The 19,504-nt window shown below is 40.2% G+C and overlaps 1 protein-coding gene across 9 annotated transcripts in view; it reads left to right on the plus strand.

The window, feature by feature from the left end:
* The first annotated feature begins 169 nt into the window (after positions 1 to 169).
* MYO9B (myosin IXB) overlaps positions 170 to 19,504 on the plus strand; it is a 45,537-nt gene continuing 26,202 nt past the window's right edge. For 5 of the 9 annotated variants that reach the window (XM_082780032.1, XM_082780035.1, XM_082780037.1 and 2 more), the window contains exons 1-4: positions 171 to 271; positions 6,579 to 6,688; positions 10,015 to 10,908; positions 19,210 to 19,304. In XM_082780032.1, coding sequence (XP_082636158.1) covers positions 10,072 to 10,908; positions 19,210 to 19,304 — 932 coding nt within the window. In that variant the 5' untranslated portion in view covers positions 171 to 271; positions 6,579 to 6,688; positions 10,015 to 10,071. Of the gene's footprint in view, positions 272 to 4,181; positions 4,200 to 6,578; positions 6,689 to 10,014; positions 10,909 to 19,209; positions 19,305 to 19,504 lie in introns of those variants that run through there. The other 4 variants (XM_082780040.1, XM_082780039.1, XM_082780033.1 and 1 more) reach the window with 4 other exon arrangements.

Raw genomic sequence — 19,504 nt, forward strand, 5'->3', positions numbered from 1 at the left:
ACAGGCTCAGAAAGCAGCCGGCGAATGCCCTCTCCCGAGCCGCATTGGGAGCCCTGAGAGGGGCGAGTCGCCCACATCCCCCCTCCTTTCCCTCCCCGTTCCCCTCACACCGCCCGGCTGAGGGAGGGGGGGGGACGATGGAGCACGCGCAGTGCGGGCGCGGTGCTGAATGGGCGCCGCCCTGCTCCCCCCGTTCCCCCCCCCTCCACCCGGAAGCGGCGCCTCAGCGGGGCCTGCGGCGGGCGGCGGCGGCGCTTCGCCGGCGGCTGAGGTAAAGGCGGCGAAGCGCGGGCCCCGCGCCCCGGGTGCCCGCTCTTTTTCCATCTTTTTCTCTCCCTGCTCCGCCCGCTGACTGAATTCTGTGCCTGAGGGGGCGGCTGAGGGGCCGGGAGCTGCCCCTGAGGGGGGTTTCTGGGGTGGGGGCGAGCGGCGGGTAGGGGCAGGGTGCTGCCGGGGGTCGCTTTGCGCCTGGTGTGCCGGGGAGTTGGACGTGCCTGAGGCCCGGGAGCTCGCCTCAGGCTCCTGGTGGACAGTGGGGACACCTCCCTGCCTCCAGGCATGCTGCTGGCCTCCATCCCCAGTGTGCCGGCTTCGCTGCCTCTTCTGGTGTCTCTGACGCTCTCTAAGAGCAGCCTGAAAGGTTTCCTACCTCAGCATTTCTGGAAAGTGGCCTTCAAACTCTCAGGGTTCTTGTTGCGTTTTGGTTTTGAGCTGCTCTTGATGATACCAAGGCTGCTGCTGTGTTGAGGCTGTGCTTTATCACGCCGGCCGTGTTGCCTAACTGGTGCTTGTGTCTGGGTTGTGCTAGGTCCTCTCGGTAAGGTTGGTTTTGCAATGCCTGGAAAGTCAAACTGTTGCAAGCTGGGGACATCTCTTTTGTTGCATGATCGCAGACTACATGTGGCACTCCTACTGTGCTAAATGTAGTGCTTTTATTGTCCTCCTTCGTGGCTATTTCGACCCTGCCTGATGCAGGTCTGTGTGATCCTGATGCGAAGGGACTTCCTGAAACTGTTTAAAAACTTTTCTATTACTCTGTAAGTAGTCTGGCAGAATTATCACCCAGCTTTGTTTGCAAGTTTTATTTGTGGGAAGTGACAAGTTCTTTGTATCCAAATGAGCTCGGCTTTGCTTGATTTTTGCCTTCTGGAAATGAGTGGCTGGAGATGATCTCAGGCTCCTGGCAGATGTAATTAGCCTTTCAAAGATGTCATCAGTATCCTCCCACGTTGCTCCTAGAGGTGGGTTGGTATCGGTGTGTCTACCTAGCTCTTTGCAAATAAGACTTTGTTATGCGTAATTAGAAGATCTCTGATTTCAGGTTTGTTAGCTGGAATACATGACTGAAGGACTTGCCCTAAAGTAGCAGCGTGAGGTAACCCTGCGTTCCAGCTCAGTACGTTGGTGTCACGCCCGTCAAGTTTTAGTAAATCTTTGGTGTCTTTAGCTCTGAATCTCGTCAGGAACAGATTTATTTAATGTAGGAAAAGAGGTATGGGTGACTTTTAATGCAGATAAATATATTCTCACTTAAAGATTCACTGTAACTTTTTTTCTGATGAGTTAGTTTTGGTCAGTTTTGTCTCGTAGTTCCAGGAACAATTAGATTCTTTGCCTGCCCTACATTTAAAGTCTGGTAACACCCCTACTTCTCAGGCTGCTGCTTCTAAGGCCGTTTCCCTCATTAGAAGCCTTAACTCATTACCATCAGACTCGAGAGTTACTGCAGTAACGTGATGGAACTGTTTTTGTAGAACTGCGAAATATGTGTGGGCTTTTTTGCCTTTTTTGTCACTGTGCTTGAACGTTTGCCTCAAGAAGTGTTTTTTAATTTTTTATTAGTTGAACATTGTAGGCTGTGCAGTGACAGGGCAGCTGTCTGCAAAAGGATAGTCTAATCAGAGTGGGAGGACTCATAGGTCTGTGTGTTTCTGTGGAACCTAAAACGTTTGTAGGACTGAATAATTCAGGAAGAGTAAACACAACTGATGAAAAATTTAAGTGAGGTTCATTTAGTAAGTAATGCTTTGTACAGACTGAATTTTCTGACAAATGATGATTCAAACATTAGACTTCTTGAATAATTCTGTGTGTGAATAACTCTGACTCATATGCATATAGCTCAGTATTACTTTGGCTAGATATGGTCTTTCCTTAGCTAGATGGACACGGGGGGAGGTGAGGCAGCCATGAGACAGGATTCTTTTATCTTGGGAATTTACAGAAGCAAAATTCCTGAAAGATGTAACACTGTTAACTATCTTACCAGTCAAGGAAAATAGTGAAAAAATGATTCAACAAAAAGTCCGTGGTTCAGTACTTTTTTTGTGAATTTGAAGGCTGAAGGTGTTTATTAACTTACAGTTCTAAGAAACAAGATGTGCTTACTCTGCCTGTCTTTTCCCTCTGACTTTTGGACTTTTTTTTGTCAATCGTGTTTACATTTTATTGAAACAACACTCTCTAACGTGGTTAAATATGATGCATATTTTTCAGGTAGACCTGTGCATGGTGCCATTTAAAAACATACACTATCACAATTCTTTTTAAAAACTTTAATCAGTGAGTAGCACTTCAGGGTTTGTGTGTTATGATTATTTTTTTTTATTTAAAAAAAAAGCATTTGTGTATTTTTTTTTTTTTTTTTTAAGGAGAAAACTGTCCAAAGCCAATATCGAGAAGTCAATCCAGAGATGCTTATAAGGATTTATTTTTCTAATAGCTGGCTAGTTTAATAAATCATTTGTATGCTGAAAGGGTTAGCAGTGCCTTTATTTCAGAATTCAGGTTGTATCTGATAGCGTGTCACCAAATGCAACTTAATGCACATCCTAGCAAAACTTCTTCCTTAAAATACCAACAGTATTTAACACAAACAAGTGTTTTTAAAACTGTTTGACACACATAGGTTCTGCTGCTGCTGAATCAGTTCTTTTTTCCCCTCAATTCACACAAATGTTCAGCCTAAAGTTTCTGATGATAATTTCTTATCAGCGCAGTTGCAGCATTAGGCCAGTAAGATTTTTGCTTTGTTGATGTCTGTAACACCGGTAAGGATGAAATGAACAACTATGAAAGGTTGTGAGAATAGTCTCAGAGTTTCTTTTGACTTTCATTCTTTGCTGCTAGCACCCTCGGTTGCTTTGCCTCCAGTCCTTCTTTTCTCAACAAGGCCACATTTTCATTTCCTCTGAATCATACTCAAAAGCACATCTGTAGCTATGACACCGCACTCAGTGTAAGTTAATAACATGCTATAGGCCTTTAAAGTCACTGTGAGCCTGATAAGATAGCCTTGTCTTGAGGTTAAATTGTGCGTCTGAGCCATTCAGAGGAAGTCTGGCCTGCATCTTAGATGAGCTGAGGGCATAGATTGGGATCAGGTCTCAAGGGCCAGAGGGAGGAGAGAGAAGGAAACTGAGAAGGAACTGCTTGCAATGGAGGTAATTTCTTTGACTTTTTCCTGTATTACATTGCATTACTTGCACTGCAGGCCAGCTTCTCCTTTGTTAGGCAGTCTGTTGCATACATGAACATCTCTGGCAGGGTTGATTGCAAAAAGTAGTAACAAATATGCTGTAAATTAGTATGCTCCATTCAGAACTATGCCTTTTGGAGTAGAAAACAAGAGCTTTTACTTAAAGAAAACCAAGGGTCAAGAGTTGTTAAGTTCAACAGGAAAAAAAAACAACATTGAAATGTTACTAGAGCACAAAGCAATTTTCAGGTTAATCTACAAATGTCTGGTATATTTGGGGGGGGAAAAAAAAAAAACTCAGCTAATAGCAACTGTGTGTCCTCATGATGTGAAGTGAGGCAAGGGCTGAGGCCTTTGCCTTACCTATAAAGCACACTTGGTCCTTGAAATCCTAGGGTGTCGCTGTAGCCCTTTATCTTGCTGAAAGTTCCTTGCTTTGGAATCTAAGGAAAAGTAATAGCTGAATATTTTCACAATTGCTAAACGTTTTCAGTTTGATTGGAGGGAGGGGGCTCTTTTTGGGACAGCAGTTGACAAATCTGGTACGCAAGAATATTAGAAGTACATGTGATACCTTTCTACTTCTGTGTTGAAAAATACTTGATGAACGATGTGAGGAGCTCAGATCTTGCGGATTGAGGAATGCAGCACTGGAAACGTACATGAAAATGTGAAGAACTGGAATATTACAAAGTTGATCCTCAACAATTTTGCCGTAATGGTAGCTTTCCCTTTTTAGCCTCACTATGATTCATTGACTAAACATGTGGCTTCAAATTATGGCCTTATTTAAACTAAACGGATACCCTGCGCTGATTGGGGAAAAGTTCTTTTCTAGAATTTTACAACATTACTAAATAGGCAATGTTGGCTTTAATGCATATTATGAAAATTCATTAGTTTGATGGAGACTTGAAGACGTTTAGAAAATACCATAAAAATTTCTGTGGAGAATTTGACTGTTCTCTATTCCTGGTAATGTTGTTGAGGTGGCGGGGAGGAATAACATTACAGATTAATGATAAATCATGTAGCTTAGTATGTTTCTTTCGTAAAGTATTGAAGTAGTTACTTGAAATGTTGCCCTATTTGGTGATTTAAGTAGCAAATGTAGCCAATCCTACAACAACATACTTAAACGCTGCAGCCTACTTTCAGTTGGATTGTTGTTTGGTAAACCCAGTGGTTTTGTGTGTGGCTTTGTTTGTTTTATAAGCAAGTGAAAGTAATAATTAATAGGCAATCTAAAAACAAATATAGCTTTAGACTGTTGTCTTATAGATGCTTTATGTTAGTACTATTGACAAATACACCATTTGTAGGTTTGCAAAGATGGGGTAGTGGATCTTGGAAAGAGATTTTAGGTTGTGTAGACTTGTTTCCATTTTTGTAGACCTATTGGAATTACCCTGCTAGGATAGCTGAGTAAGGGCAGCCTCTAACCAGTACCTTGTGTTTAAATTTGTCTCGCAGTATTCAAGGTTTCCCTTTTCTCTTTCATCTTGCTCAAAATAAGTACTGTTAAATTGCATGTGTTACACTGGCATAACAAAACCGCTGTTGGAAGGGTGCAAATCATGTATCTCTATATCTTTTAATATGCTAATCCCTTGCAGCTGTTGCCCCACTCACACCCACAGAAGTAATACAGTGCAATGGTTTGAATAAAAGATTAGAATCAAACTTTGTGTTTCTAACTTCTGTTTTGACTTTTTTCTCTTGCCCAGCTTGCCTAATTCTTCCCCTGTGTTTGCACCTGTATGGTGAAAAATAATGCTTTATTGTTTTGCAGATGCTGACAGCTGTACTTAGTCAACTTTAATTGCTATGAAGAGGCATACTTGCACTACTAGAGGCTTGTACAAAGTAAAACATTTTAAGGAAAACAGGAAGGAGCCTGAATGTGAAGTCTAAAATTAGTTGATGTTCACCTAATGCCAGCTTCTGCCTCCCACTTATTAAATTCTCTAACACAGCTTTGTTTTTTTCCTATATTTTATAAGGAGCCTCTTATAAGGAGGAGTAGTGAAAGAAATTGAGGTAACTTTGCAGAAATTTCCATCTCCTACAAAAAGAACTCAACAGTGGTTAGGCTGCTGTTTTCCTGAGCTTGCTGTTTTGCATGCTGACCATTATGGTTTCATTATTACCTTATACTCTTGCATTTCTCCTTTTTCTTCCAGTATTCTCTGCACCTGAATTCGGGCTTGTGCTTTCTTGATGGGCCAAATTTCATAGAAGCGATAAGTATTCAGATTGCTTAAACAGAGTTCTAGATAATTATAGATCATAAAATCAGGAGTGATTGTTCAGACTGCTCAACGTAAATGAGGGTGGTGCCTAGTTAACTGTAGCACCTGTACAGCACATCTGAAACTGGGGACTGGCTGACTTTCTAAAAAAGACCTTCAGCAGGCCTCATTGTTACTGCCAGTTAAGTTTCTGCAGCAGAGGGTAGCCTTCTGGTGACATTTGTCTTATGTTTCGCTGACTTTGTCTAGCTTTGAATTCCAGCCACAGGCTTTTGTTATAGTTTTGTCCTCCAGACTGGTGAGCGTTATCAAACTTCAGTTCCCCATGCAAGGACTTAAACTACTATCAGTCTGCAGTGTGTGTTTCTTACAGACAAAGCTTCTAGAGTATTTTGCTATAAGGAGGTACTTTCTAACGTAGCTGTTGTTATTGTCAGCTTCTTACTTGAATTTGGGGTATATTCTAGGTGTGGTATTGGTCGTGTACCTTCGGAGTACAAAGGTAGAATGGCCACCTGACTAAATATTCATTTGATGTGCATCTTGGATTTACAATAACTGTTATGCTTGTGGTGTTACGTAGGAATCTCATGTTTAAATGATTACCCACTACGCTTTCCAAGCCTGCTTCAGTTACTGCTTTTCAGGATAGCTCCCATTCCATCCCTCTGGCGTGGCTTGCTTCTTAAGTAAATCTGAAGTTGTTTACCTGTGAACTCAGCTGGAATTTGTTCACTTGCTCCTATCCTGCAGAGCTGTATCATTGAATTAGCTTTTTGATTACTTATTGCCTTCTCAATCTCTGTATGATGCATTCCTTATCAGTAACTCTTTTTTCTTCCTTTTAGAATCATGATGAAAATATTTACTTTGACACCAGGAATCCAACTTCACTAGAATCTAATCCTCCATTTGCTTGATGATAATCCATCCATAATTGAATACTGGGACTCATCAGGTAGCCAAGTTACCATCTGTTCTTCTTATTATCTGTGTATGATCCTTTACTTTTATGATCTAATTTATTATTCAAAATACTGCTTAGGATGAGGTCAGAGGTGTACCAAAGTCTGTCTCTTCGAGCAGTGTTATTATCAAACAAGTTTGATAGCCTAAGAAAAATCACACGTTAATTGGGAAGCAGCAGTTTTTCCTCAAACCTGTGTTTTTAGATATTCTGATTCTTGGATAGAAGTATTTAAAAGTGTTGTTTTTTTTTTTTTTTTCCTGGAACACATTTGGTGCATTTTTTTTGACATATAAGCTGTACATAACAAAAAGACAATCAATTAAAAGGACATGCATGTAATAGTAGTTGGGTGCTGCTCTTCCTTAAGTGACTTCCAGAATTTTTTTTTTTTCCTTAAAGCTTCATCATCAGTAATAAATGATTCAAAAGACCGTATCTGTTCTAAGTTATTGTTGGGTGAAAGAGCAGTCTCAAAGCTCAATGCTGCCAAAAGCAAGCTAGCACTGCCTGGATTTCATATCTGGTTAAAAAGAGGCAGTGTTATACTGATTGTCTTTCTGTTTACTGCTGATATGACCGTACATTGAAATCATGTTTCAGCAAATTCTTTCTACTGTAGCTTATCTTCCAAATTGTTCTTCTAGGCTGATGGTTGGGGAAGCAGAACTCGCTTGCATGCTTTAACTTCCATCAAGTTGCTTGATGTTGCTTGACCGTGTAATTAAAAAATCTGTGTGTAGCATTAAGATGTTAAGGTTGATGCCTGCGTGTTGCTTTGCCATAAATCTGTTCTTTAGGATGAGTGAGTCTTTCTCTTTTCAGTTTTTCTGTCAGACACACTTGAGCAGAGACTGTCATCTATCACGTTGTTACTTGCTGTAAATATCCTGGCCTGTGTTTTTCAGTAGTAAAGAGAGGCCATTTGTGTTCTGGTTTCCTTTTTAGAAAGTGTGATGTGGAAGTCTCGAGCAATGTACCAGATGTATCTTGGTAGCTGACATGAGGTGAGCTTCGGAAATGTCTATCAGTGCAGTCAGAGGTTAGCACCTAGGTTCAGCTTTTCTGTGTGGGCAAAAAGTTGGTGCCACGCTTCTTAGGGTGTTGTGCTGGTCAAAAGGCTCTCTGAGGGGACTTCCTCTGTCGCAGCAGACTGTGTGTCTGAAACTAGTTGTTGGGGGGAAAGAAAAAAAAAAAAAAAGGAAGTCTGCACAAGACTGTTTCCCTTGAACTAGCCAGCCAGCTTGAAAGGAAAATGGTCACTGCTGTTCTTTTTTTTTTTTTTTTTTTTTTTTTCTGTCAGTGCTCCAGATTCATCTTCCCTATGAGCAGCAGCAGTCTACTGTAGGGTTCTACTGTATGTTAGTGTTTGAGTTTCTGTAGGTTAAGAAAGCTTTATACTTGTGGAATTCCTTCAAAGATACTTCAGACTTCCAATCCACTGGTCAGTGATGATCACAGAAAATGGAGAGGGAACTTAGAGCTCACTGGTCGGTCCTTGTGTATCACCAAGTTCTTGCAGTAAGCCTCCTTAATGAATGAGGAATTTAACAGGGCGGGAAACCATTCTCTGAGGGATCATATAGCTCGAGCAGAGATGTGTTGTGGTTTGTCTTTCTGTGTCTGGCTTGCTCAGCCTGCCTTTTGATGAGTAGCCGCTAAGAATGACCTAGCTTGCACAACAGTGTCTTCTGAAAGCTTACTGTTCAGAACTCCCTTCAAGCACCGTTCTCTACTCTGAGGCTGTTCATGAGGCAGAGCTATGTCATATGTTTCTCTGAAGTGATTCATTACTTGCAGTGGAAGTGGCAGCTAAATGTTTCCAGCTCTGCTGATTTTAATTTGAAATGATTGCTCTGTGTGGCCTTATGCAAGTTCCTGTTCAGTTCTTTAGTGGCAAAAAGCAACTTCATTGGCCAATAGCATTTCTTTGCCACTTTCTTACTTTTTTTTTTTTTTTTTTTTTTAATATTCAGTATGTAGCTATATATTTAGAATGCTTTTGTTCTTGAGACTAAAATTTAAATGGTGTTCTGGGTATGAAGTTTTATGGATTGTTTAAACAAAAAAAAAGTGAATCCTTCTTTATCCTTCTATTATATACATTATTTCAGTATAACAGTTTGTTAATTTATCAATGTAATCAAACTTAGCCCTGGTAATCCAGGTGTACCCAGCTGCAGTTGAGAGCATATTCACCCAACAGCAAAGGTTCAGATTGTTAGTCTAGAGGCTTTTAGGTTTGGCGGTAAGGAGGAGGTTGACTTCCTTGAGGCAGCTGTTAGGTTGAAGTTAGGTTGCTGGCCTCCGGGAGGGCTGACAGGAAGTAAAAGCAAAAGAAATAGATGATTTTTGGAGTCTCATGAATGAGCTTCCCAAAATCTAGTGAGGATAAGGTTGATGTGATTAGGTATAAAGGCTTGTGAATTAGCTGTGTTGTTTGGGATCTTGTTAGCTGAACTGAAATGTAGTTGCAATAGGACTAATTTTACTGTGTCACCTAAAATAAGAGATAAAAGGGAAGATCGAACCTTTCTGTACCAAGGATGTGGTTGACTCAAGTGAAATTAGCAGTCTCTTTTCTGGGTAAATTATTCATGCTCAAGAAATCACCATGGTGTGCAGAGTTAGAAGGAGATCAGAGCAGTGTTTGCATTGCTCAGTTGTAGGCACAGCTTCCTAAAGCTGAGTGCTGTAAATATCGTACCTGTCTTGGAGCTTTCATGAAAAGAGGTCAGGGAAAGAAGAAAAAACATGTGAGCACTGTTAGAACTGTCTTCCTTCTGCACCTATACACTGTTCCTTCTGCTGTATTTTGTGGCACTTCTGATTTAAGAAACGATCAAACTCTTTCTACCTCAGGTTGCTCGCACAGCTTTAAGGGAGAGTTTGTGTGGGAGGATGAATAAATGTTTGTGTAGCCATGCAGAGAACCAGGTCATCAGGAAAATCATCTAGGTTAAAACTAACCTGTGGAGACAAGGAAGTTTTAATGTAGACATTTATCCCAGTTCAGTTTGCCTTGTGGCCATAAAAAATAAATATGCTTGTGCTGCTGTAATTGGGAGGAGAGGGTGGTACGGGAATAGAAGCAAAAGTGCAAAGAGGATAGATATTGTTATGGTTATCCATTCCATGGAACAGGCTAAACAGACTGAAATAAGCCCTAATGTTCACAAATAGGGTTCTTTAGTTAATAATTTGTCTAGTTAATAACTTATTTTCATCTTCCGGAAAATAATAGTATGCCTTAGTATGTCTTGTGCACGTTTTGTAACACCTGACTTATTTTTCTTTTTTGTTTAATTTTTTTTTAGACTATGGGCACTGCATCTTGAGCAAGGGTGGAAGACTGAAGCCCATTTTGGGGCAGAATGAGTTTAACAGATGCTGACAGTGCAGTTTGCCCCGCAAAAGCAGCCTATAATCTTCATATTTACCCCCAACTCTCGGCAGAAAGTGCTCCATGCTGCAAAGTGACAGCAACCAAGGACACCACGTCTTCAGATGTCATCAAGGATGTGATTAATATCTTAAACTTGGATGTCTCAAAACATTACGTGCTTGTGGAGGTGAAAGAATCCGGTGGTGAAGAATGGGTACTTGATATAAATGATTCCCCTGTTCATAGAGTTTTACTTTGGCCTCGCCGTGCTCAGGATGAGCATCCTCAAAAGGATGGGTACTACTTTCTTTTGCAAGAAAGGAACACTGATGGGACCATCAAATATGCCCAGATGCAACTGCTTTCCAAGGAGACAGATGCTCGACGATTGGTTGAAAGAGGTTTCCTTCCATGGCATCAGGAGGACTTTGATGACTTGTGCAATATTCCCAACTTAACAGAGAAAACACTCCTAGAAAATCTCAAGTGCCGCTTTCTAAAACACAAAATTTATACTTACGCAGGAAGTATTTTGATTGCAATTAACCCCTTCAAGTTCTTGCCCATTTATAATCCTAAATATGTCAAGCTGTATGAGAACCATCAGCTTGGGAAGCTGGAGCCTCATATCTTTGCCATTGCTGATGTGGCTTATCACACAATGCTTAAAAAACACATTAATCAGTGCATAGTTATATCAGGTGAAAGTGGCTCTGGAAAAACTCAAAGTACAAACTTCTTAATTCACTGCCTCACAGCACTGAGCCAGAAAGGGTACGCAAGTGGTGTGGAGAGAACTATTCTAGGAGCTGGACCAGTTCTGGAGGTAAATTTATGCTAAAACTGCCTTCTGTCAAAACTGTTTCTTGAAACCGTCAAATGGCGGCTGTTGAATGCTACTTTTGAGAGTCACCTACTTGGCTTAGGCTTTAAATATCTCTGGGTCACACTGATGTTTGTCTGTGTTGCTAGACTGCTTCCAATTGATTTTCCTTAATTCGTCCTGCAGTGCAGTTGACTTCCTGTTGCTGTTCGTGGATATTTGACTTAACTTTCCACCAGTAAACAGTAACGTTTTGGGACAGAGGTTATTTGTGTCTTCCATCTTAGTTTTGGTGGCAGTTGAATCGAACTGCTCAAGTTGGAAGTAAACGTTTCATAGAAAGGTTTTTCCACCACTTAGTGTGATTGTGTCTGTGTGTGTAAGCATGTCCTGCAGCGTTTTATGAAGCTGCTTTTTGGGGGAGTTATTTCCTTTCTACAAAAGTTTGCTTTGAAAAGAGTAACATCGTTAGTTGTGGAGAAAGTGAGAGTCACGTTTGGCTTTTAATTACTACATCATTTCCAACAGAAACCAAAACTAAACGTGAGAAGGGGGTACAACAACCGTCTTGCATGAGGTAATGGTAGGACAAACTTAATCTGATCTTGTAGGCTTTAGCCTCCACCTTTTCTTCTCTTTTTTGAAAGAAAAAAACTCTGAAAGCTCTGAAAAGTCTGAAATGTTACGGTTACCATCAACAAAATCTTGAACAGTGAGGGGGTTGAACACAGCTAGTATATTTTTCAGGTTTAAATATTTTCAGATGTAACAATGGTTTCTTAAAAGGATTTTTTCAAACTTTTGGATAAAAACATGAAAATGCAATGGAGTTACTTCTAAAACGTTACGTTTATAAATACGGTTTGAGAGCTTTTTGGTAAAGAATGAGGAATATGTCCAAGTTCTTTTTTGCCCTGCTTTCTGCTGCTTGAAAGCAGAAGTAAGATTGTTTGAGGTTTGCTGGCTTCTGGAGTTCAAGTTTGCAGTTCTAAATAGAAAACAGGAAGGGGTCACTGTGGAAAGCACTGTTCGATCAGCTGATCCGTCTGCCTTTGATACAATTAACCATTTCAGACCCTGGTATGGAGGACGTGGTGCAGCTGTCTCAGAGCAGGCAGAGGTGAAATTTTGTGTGGCATTTTGTCTGTCGAATGAGAAGCACATGTAGCCCTAGGTTCAAAATTAAAGCTAACAACTTTGCCAGAGACTCAGGTAAACGTAGCATATGTTGGGAATTTCCATGCAAAGATGTTTGTGACTTTCTATGGTAAGATTGGTTGTCAGAAGTACTGTGGCTTCTTCAGCCACCCACTGAGCACGTTGTCATGCATTTCACAAGAAAATTTCGCTAGAAATATGATGACCGATTGAATGGTTAGCTTCAAATTTGCCAGACGGATTCTAACATTGCTGTTGGAGTACGTGTTGTCTAAAATGTCAGGCCCTTCTCTGAAATTCTCAAAGTTCTCATTCTACATCTTTGAGGGTGTTTGTTAGTTATAAATCGATTCACCATAAATGTGTCCTGCCAAATATTGCAAAAAGTGAAGGGTCAAAATGCCAGAAATGTAGGAACATCTGAATCTTAAAGCACCTTTCAGAATTGAATATACGTTTTTGTATTAAAAGTATTGCTCGTTAACTTGAAATTAAGGAGAAAGAAGCATTTCTGAAACCTATAGATGTGAAGGTAAGACTTGTCCAGGCAAAAAAAGTCACTGGGATGCCTGTAATCATGGTAGAACTCTGTTTGGGGCTGTTTTAATCTATTTCTCGGTTGACATAACTGCAGCGTGCATCAAAAAGCTGTAATAGGTTTAGGTCATAGAGATGTAAAATCAAACTGTCCTCATTTGGATGCTGCAGAGCAGACTTGCTGGGCAGTGAAGCTTCCAGTTTTCCCAATTATGGTTGTTCTTGTGCAATTCCATTTAGTAAGAGCAATTCAAGAAAAAAATAAGTCTAATCTCGATGTCAAGGAGGAATGCACCAAAGCTTATTTTGCTTTGTGGAAGCTAAACTGCTGAAAAACTCTTTATGTTCAGCTGGTCACTTTTAAATCCAAGTACGTGACTCATTTGGGTTTTTACTTAACGGAACTGAAGTGGTACAAGGGAATTTTTTTCTTAAATGGGTGTTTCAGGGGATTTTTTGCCTGAACAATTTTGTAGTGTGCCTGAAATATCTGAGAATGTTTTATTTTGAGTCCTCAAGAAAGGGTATCCACAGATGAATTGTCCTCTTGACTGAAATCTGTCTCCGTAACTTTAATGATGTAAAATTAGGCTGCATTTTGGGTCAGGGCTTCCTCTTTTCAGTCACCTCTAATTTTCCTGACACCTAAGTTTAAAAAAAAAAAAAAAAAAAAAAAAAAAAAGTCTGTTTTATAGGTTGACCTTTTGTCAAAGTTCAAGGAGTTAAAGCCAAACTTCCTAGTGTAGAAGAGGTGAGCAATGTTAGTTTACTGTAAGGGTCAATTTATAATTTTATCGCATACACAAGGATCTTGGAAATGTTTCTTACCAAATACCTCTTCTTTAGTGGCTCACCAGCCTCTGTCCAAAGCTGTAGTTAATTTAAACTACGGCAAATATTCTAGCCCCTTACTCACAACCTCTAGATTTTGAAGAATGGAGTTAGAGGTGTACCATGAAAGGAGATGCGACCTTGAAAGTTGAATGATATTACTTCTCAAACATCTGAGAGATGAAATACAGGAAACCAAGACAAGATAGGTCAAAAATTAAATGTGGTACTAGCAGGATTGTCGTTACGTGCCCTCGTGAAAGGAGGGCTGGTCGTGGATTAGCCTCTGATCCTCAGATGCTTCTTGCTCAGCCTCGGCACCAAAGTATGACCTGTTAAAACACTTCCTAATGAGGATCGAACAAGCAGTGGGAGCTTGCACTAGTTCTGGTTATGTCTGGTGCTGCTTGCAGCTTTCTAGACAAAAAAGAATATTGTAAATCTGCTTGCTTCCATGGGACACGGATGCTTCAGCACAGCCTGAAGCCACGTGTCTTGTTCTGTGCTGCTTTTCAGCAGCTTACCTTGTAAAAACAGTTCCTAAGACACAGTTGCCTTAGCTATACAAGAATTGTTCTCTTTTTTTTTTTTTGTTTGTTTCTCCAGGCTGACGTAGATCATCCTTACTGAAGAGTGGGTTCTTAAAAACTGGCAGGAAAGTAAAGCTAGATACTCCTTTTTCATCCTCCCCTAAATTTAGAGACTAAAGTATAGCTCCTTGACTTGGAGTTGTGCCTTCCAGAACTGTTACATTCAGTTAGCTTACGGTTGAAGTCCTAGGAAGGAATTTACATTTGGGAACTATTATTTGGGTCAAATTGGGAATAGTGAATCAAACCATTGTTTAGTTTATAGAGTCTCAAGCAAGACAGTTAAACCTTTCCATGCACAGCTATAAAGTTTCCAAGAAATTTGTAATTTGTATTTTTCTTTCACTGGGGAAAAATGTCATAAACCATTTGATACAAAATGCACAGTCTGAGACTGAACTTTTTATGTTAACTGTACATCTCTGAAATAAGTACAAGCTTTTATAAACATATTGATAAATTTTATTAAAATGTAAGGTAAGATTTCATTGGCCTGATAGCTGTATCTGACCATCCAGCTTGTACAAATACAAAACACGCACACAAAAAGCTTTTTTTCTTTTTTTTTGGATAACTCAACTAAAAATCCAACTTAGCTCCTCACTGTGCAAGTGAGGTACAGTGTGAGGACAGTGACCTGACAGATGTGAGCTGCTGGTGAATGGTGGGAAGTCCTCTTTCCCTTTCTCAGTGCTTTGTTTGCACTGGGTCTGGCACTTAACGGATTCTTCAGGACAATTAAATGAGTAAAATGGCAGAAAATTAAGCAAGGGGATGAGAGCATGTGGCAAGGGACGTAATAAGAGAGCCAGAGTTTCCTCTTTTGGCAGCAAAGCACTTGGCTGGCTGTGTGTTGTCAAATTGTAACCTTCAGTATCTTGGGTTTATTTCAAAGTTATTTTCTTAGTGCACTGAGACTTTTGTTTCCCTCTGAAATAGGAGGTGAGAAGAGGTGGATAGATGGAAACACTGTAGTTGTCCGAACTTCAGTGTATTATTTTGAAAAGCATTTACTTTCCTTTGGATTTGGTGTCCTTCAAGATTTCTTAATCGCACTGACCCGTTCACAAAAAGAATTAAGACCTAAATAAAATGGAAAGTCCAAGAGCAAGTATTCATTAAGTGACTATGTCAAGAGTGCAGTTTTAAATATGAGTTAACTAATTGACAGCATGATTAGTGGGGGGCGGGGTGGAGGTTGTCGAGAACTCAGCCACTATACTTAAAAGCCTAAATTTCCTTGTAGAAAGCGAACTTTTATGTTTCTCCATTCTTTGGAGAACAGAATAAAGCAATTTGCTCTCAGCTCTGCTTGCTTTATCACAGTCCCATTGCACATGTGGCTCTGTATGGGACGGGCTTAAGCTTAGCGCTGCCTCAACTCTGGTTTGCGTTTGCATTCTCCATAAAAGTCTGCATGTATATTTAGTGGGCGTAGCCAGTTCTATTTAGGCTAAAGTGGTTGTTTTGAGGCTATTATCTGCATCTGTTTGTTTTAAGAATCATAATCAGAGAAGGAATGGAACTTCCTTCTTGCTAGCCTTTTTTTTTTTTTTTTTCCTTTTTGAAGAAATGTGCTGTTATGTACTTTTCCCTGCTGCACGTGTCTCTTGGGAAAAATCACCTTGTCCTTTATGCAGTCTTATTATTAGGATTGTTCCTAATAATAAGGAACTCCTTCCCCAGGAGTTCATCCAGCACAGAGAGTTGCAAAACTACCATGAATGCTGCAACTTCCACCTTGGGGAATGGATATTTTGCAGCGTTTTTGTGAAGATCATTGCAAAAGTGAGTTCGACTCTGAAGTAGTCATTTCCCTTTCCAGGGCGTGCAATTTGATTCTTCAGCGTCATTAGGTGCCTTCAGACAGTGGTGGTTCTGCCCCGGACTAGAGTGGTTTACATAGAAACTCTGATAGCTTTTTCAGATTGTGGCAATTCTTATAAAGGAATTAAATCAGGTTTCTAGTTCTGTTCCTGAGGTGGATCATGGATGTCGTTTGGGGGTTTCCTCTTACAGCAAATGAGAACTTGGCTTTTTTTTTTTTTTTTTTTTTTTTCTGAATGTCCTTAACTCCTGCAACAACAGTGGCAGTTTTTTCACCAGCAGCCTCCAGTTCTCGCCTCTCGCGTTTCAAGGTAAAGGAATGGGTTGGATGACTTCCTGAGTCCCAGAATAGCCCATCCCAGTTCTGATTCCTGCTGGCCTTGGTCTGCTATTTTCAACTCACCCTCATTTTCTGTAGCTAGTATTTTGCTTTGGAGTGGTTCACTTTTAGTTTTTCATTTTTATCTGTCTCCTCACGGATTCACCAGGGAAAACAGTAAATAGCTTTGGTTATACAAATGATCACTTCTCTTTAGCTGAAAATCTATCTTGTCCTTTCACATCTTCAGAACTTATTTTGTAAAGACGTAGGTGGCTTTCTTTGAAGGCAACCCAGGGAGATATTTCAGTTGAATTTAAGCTCTGTATAGAGCACCTGGCTAGAATTATCCAGGAAAGATGCTTTCTCTACAGAGCGGTCGCTAGGTAGTACAGGAGCTTAAATCTTATCTGTAATCTGCTTTCTCTAGGATAAAGCTATGTTCAGTTAAAGATATTGAACTACTAAATACTGAAATATTTATTGTTTTTGCAATTTTCTGATTTTAGGCAGTAATGTTGATTCTTCTGTAGCTAACTCAAAGTATATGGAAGAATATGGTAGCAGCGATGGGAGTTTAGGTCTAGAGTTAAATGTTACGGAAAAAAGGAAAAAGCAACCTTCCACCCAAAATGTTAAGTGACTTGGAATGTTCTTTAGAAAATTGGGGATGTTAAAGTCTTTTATGAGAAAACCATTCAGTACTTGAAAACTTTTCTAAAAACTGATAATATTAGATCAGCTGTTAAGAATTTGCTGTATGCTTTGACTAAATACCAGACACATGAGATCATGAGAGCCATTAGTTGTAAACTGTATTCATTGCTTACATGAGTAATCACTAAGAAAAGTTGTTCAGGAAGCCAGGGTTATGGGATTTCTTAACGCTATAACGCCAAAATATGGATTATAAAAAAAATAACTTGCCAGTTGTAGCTGTTCTGTGTGTTGGTTTCTGTAATATCTCTAGGAAACTGATGGTTAACTGGGGGCTTGAGTTAGAAAACTTCTTGAAAAGAAGTTCTTACAGGAGGAATTTGCAAGTCCACTACTCTGCAGCTTGGCAAAGCTTTACTGCATGAGATTTATTTTTTTTTATAATACAATAAAAGAGAAGCTGGATGATGATCTTTGCTGAGCCAGCGTCAGTGGGAGAGGACTTACAGAGCTGAGAATTTGCTGTGCTTATGTTGCTGGCCTGCCACATTTGGTTTGATATTGTTCATTAACTATGAGAGTTGGCTGGGATTTTAGAAGTACATTCACATGCTGCTTATGCAACGTGGGCTCTGGAAAAGAAACAGAAAGAAGTATGCAAATCAGTTGTTGGATGGTAGGTACAAAAACACTGCTCAATGCTGCCTTTGACAGATCTGAGTGGGGATGCTGTTTGCAGCACAGCACGGGTAGCAGGGTCTCTAGAGACCAGGCTGACCTCTGCCTCCATCAGCACTGCTGGGCACAAATCCTCTCTTGAGAAACCCACCGACTTTCCTAAGTTACATCAGGGTCTGTTTTCACCCTGCCCAGGAAGAGCTCCTGAAGCTTATTCCTTTAGATGGAGACTGCTGTTTGTCCGAAGAATCGTGGTAATTCTCCCAGCTATAGGAAGTGTTTTATTTTTGCATGGTTCTGGTAGCCTCTGAACATCATGCAACTGGCAGTAGAAATCTGCTTGGAAGAGATCTTTGGGGACCTATTTTGGAAGCGTCATACTGCAATAAAGCTGCAACCTCTTAAGACTTCAAAAAAATATATATAAAAGGAGGGAAGAGTTTGAATACACAAACAATATAACCTCATGTAAACTGTACTCCCCTTGGCTATACGCCGTAACTGGGTAGTTTTCTATGTCAGCAGCTCAGTTCTCAGTTGTGTGCAGTGCTCACATGTCCGTCATTCTCCGGATGTGTGTGCGCAGAGGAAGAGCGGCATTTTTGTGAAATCATTCCACAAACGTTCTATATTAGGAGAGACGGATTTCCTAATGGAGGCCTTAATTACTTGGAGCCTGAAGAGGAAATATCTGTGGCAGGACTGCTGGAGATACTCCGCGCTGGGTGGTGTATTTTTCTAAGCAATAGCATTTTGCATTGAATTTACATTGACTTCTCCAGCTACTGGGCTGTACTTGTCATATTAAGAGGATGACAAGTTTTTATTAACCTAAGGACACGCAGTTAAGTGTTAATAATGCAATTAAGTGTTGATAACATTAAGGATATTCTCAGTAACAAATCCTACTGGACATTTAGATGTAATAGGTTGTACTTAGAGTTTCTAGGAAAGGCTCATGCAGAAGACGTGTTGTAAGTGCAAACAAGTATCTGAGGGGCTAAAGTATTAAAGATGCATAGGCACAAATAATTAGAATTTGTGCCAGACCTTCCCCCCCCCGCCCTTCCCTAACACCTCCTAAGGAAACTGCTCTTCAGCGTTGCAGAGGCCAGTGAATAGGATGTGCTTCTGTAAGCCAAAGTTTTTCTGTTTGTCTCTCTCTTTTCTGAATACACAACTCTGGAAATGCACGGGCTGGCTTTGTCAGTGGGATCGTATGTTCCGGTCTCACTTAAAGGACAATTATTTTCATTGTGCAAATTTTACAAGGGAGCAGTACATGAAGGAATAAGACATGGTTTGTGGCTTTTCTATCCAGGAGCCAATATCATGGTAATTTTGTTGCCTTCCTCCTCCCAAATATCCTCTCCAAGTACATAATTGTTAATGATTGAGGTTGATTTGAGCTCTCTTGCTGTGATTACCCTTCCTGTAATTACCTTAGATCCTTGTAAAAGTATTTAAGTTTATTATTTGCCTTCCTCATATTCCCAAACGTTATTGCATATGGCAAATAATAAATGAGTACACACCTGTGAGGAACAACAGAGGCTTTGTAAGCTCACTGTTTGGTGTCTATGTGCTGCCAGTTCTATAAAATTTTGTGTATATTGCCAGCTAATGGGAGGCTGAACAATGAACATGAGTTAGTAATGCCATGTCATTTAGTTTAATTGAAAACTACCTCATTTTGCTTTATTACAGGCATTTGGAAATGCAAAAACAGCACATAACAATAACTCCAGTCGTTTTGGAAAGTTCATTCAAGTCAACTATTTAGAGAACGGTATTGTCCGAGGGTAAGTACGGTCTGAGGTTCTGATGGAGTTGCTCTGTGTGCTTTTAGGAATCTGTGAAGACTGGTGTGTACAAAATCCTGCCTTATCGAGGCTCTTCTCATGTGAGAATGGCTTGCCACTGTAGAATGTTTTCAAGACTCTATGACCAAACTTTGTGGAATAATCAGATGATAGATAATGTTCTTACCTTGCTGTACAAC

This window comes from Aythya marila (assembly GCF_965140915.1).
Source record: "Aythya marila genome assembly, chromosome: 27".
Lineage (NCBI taxonomy): Eukaryota > Metazoa > Chordata > Aves > Anseriformes > Anatidae > Aythya > Aythya marila.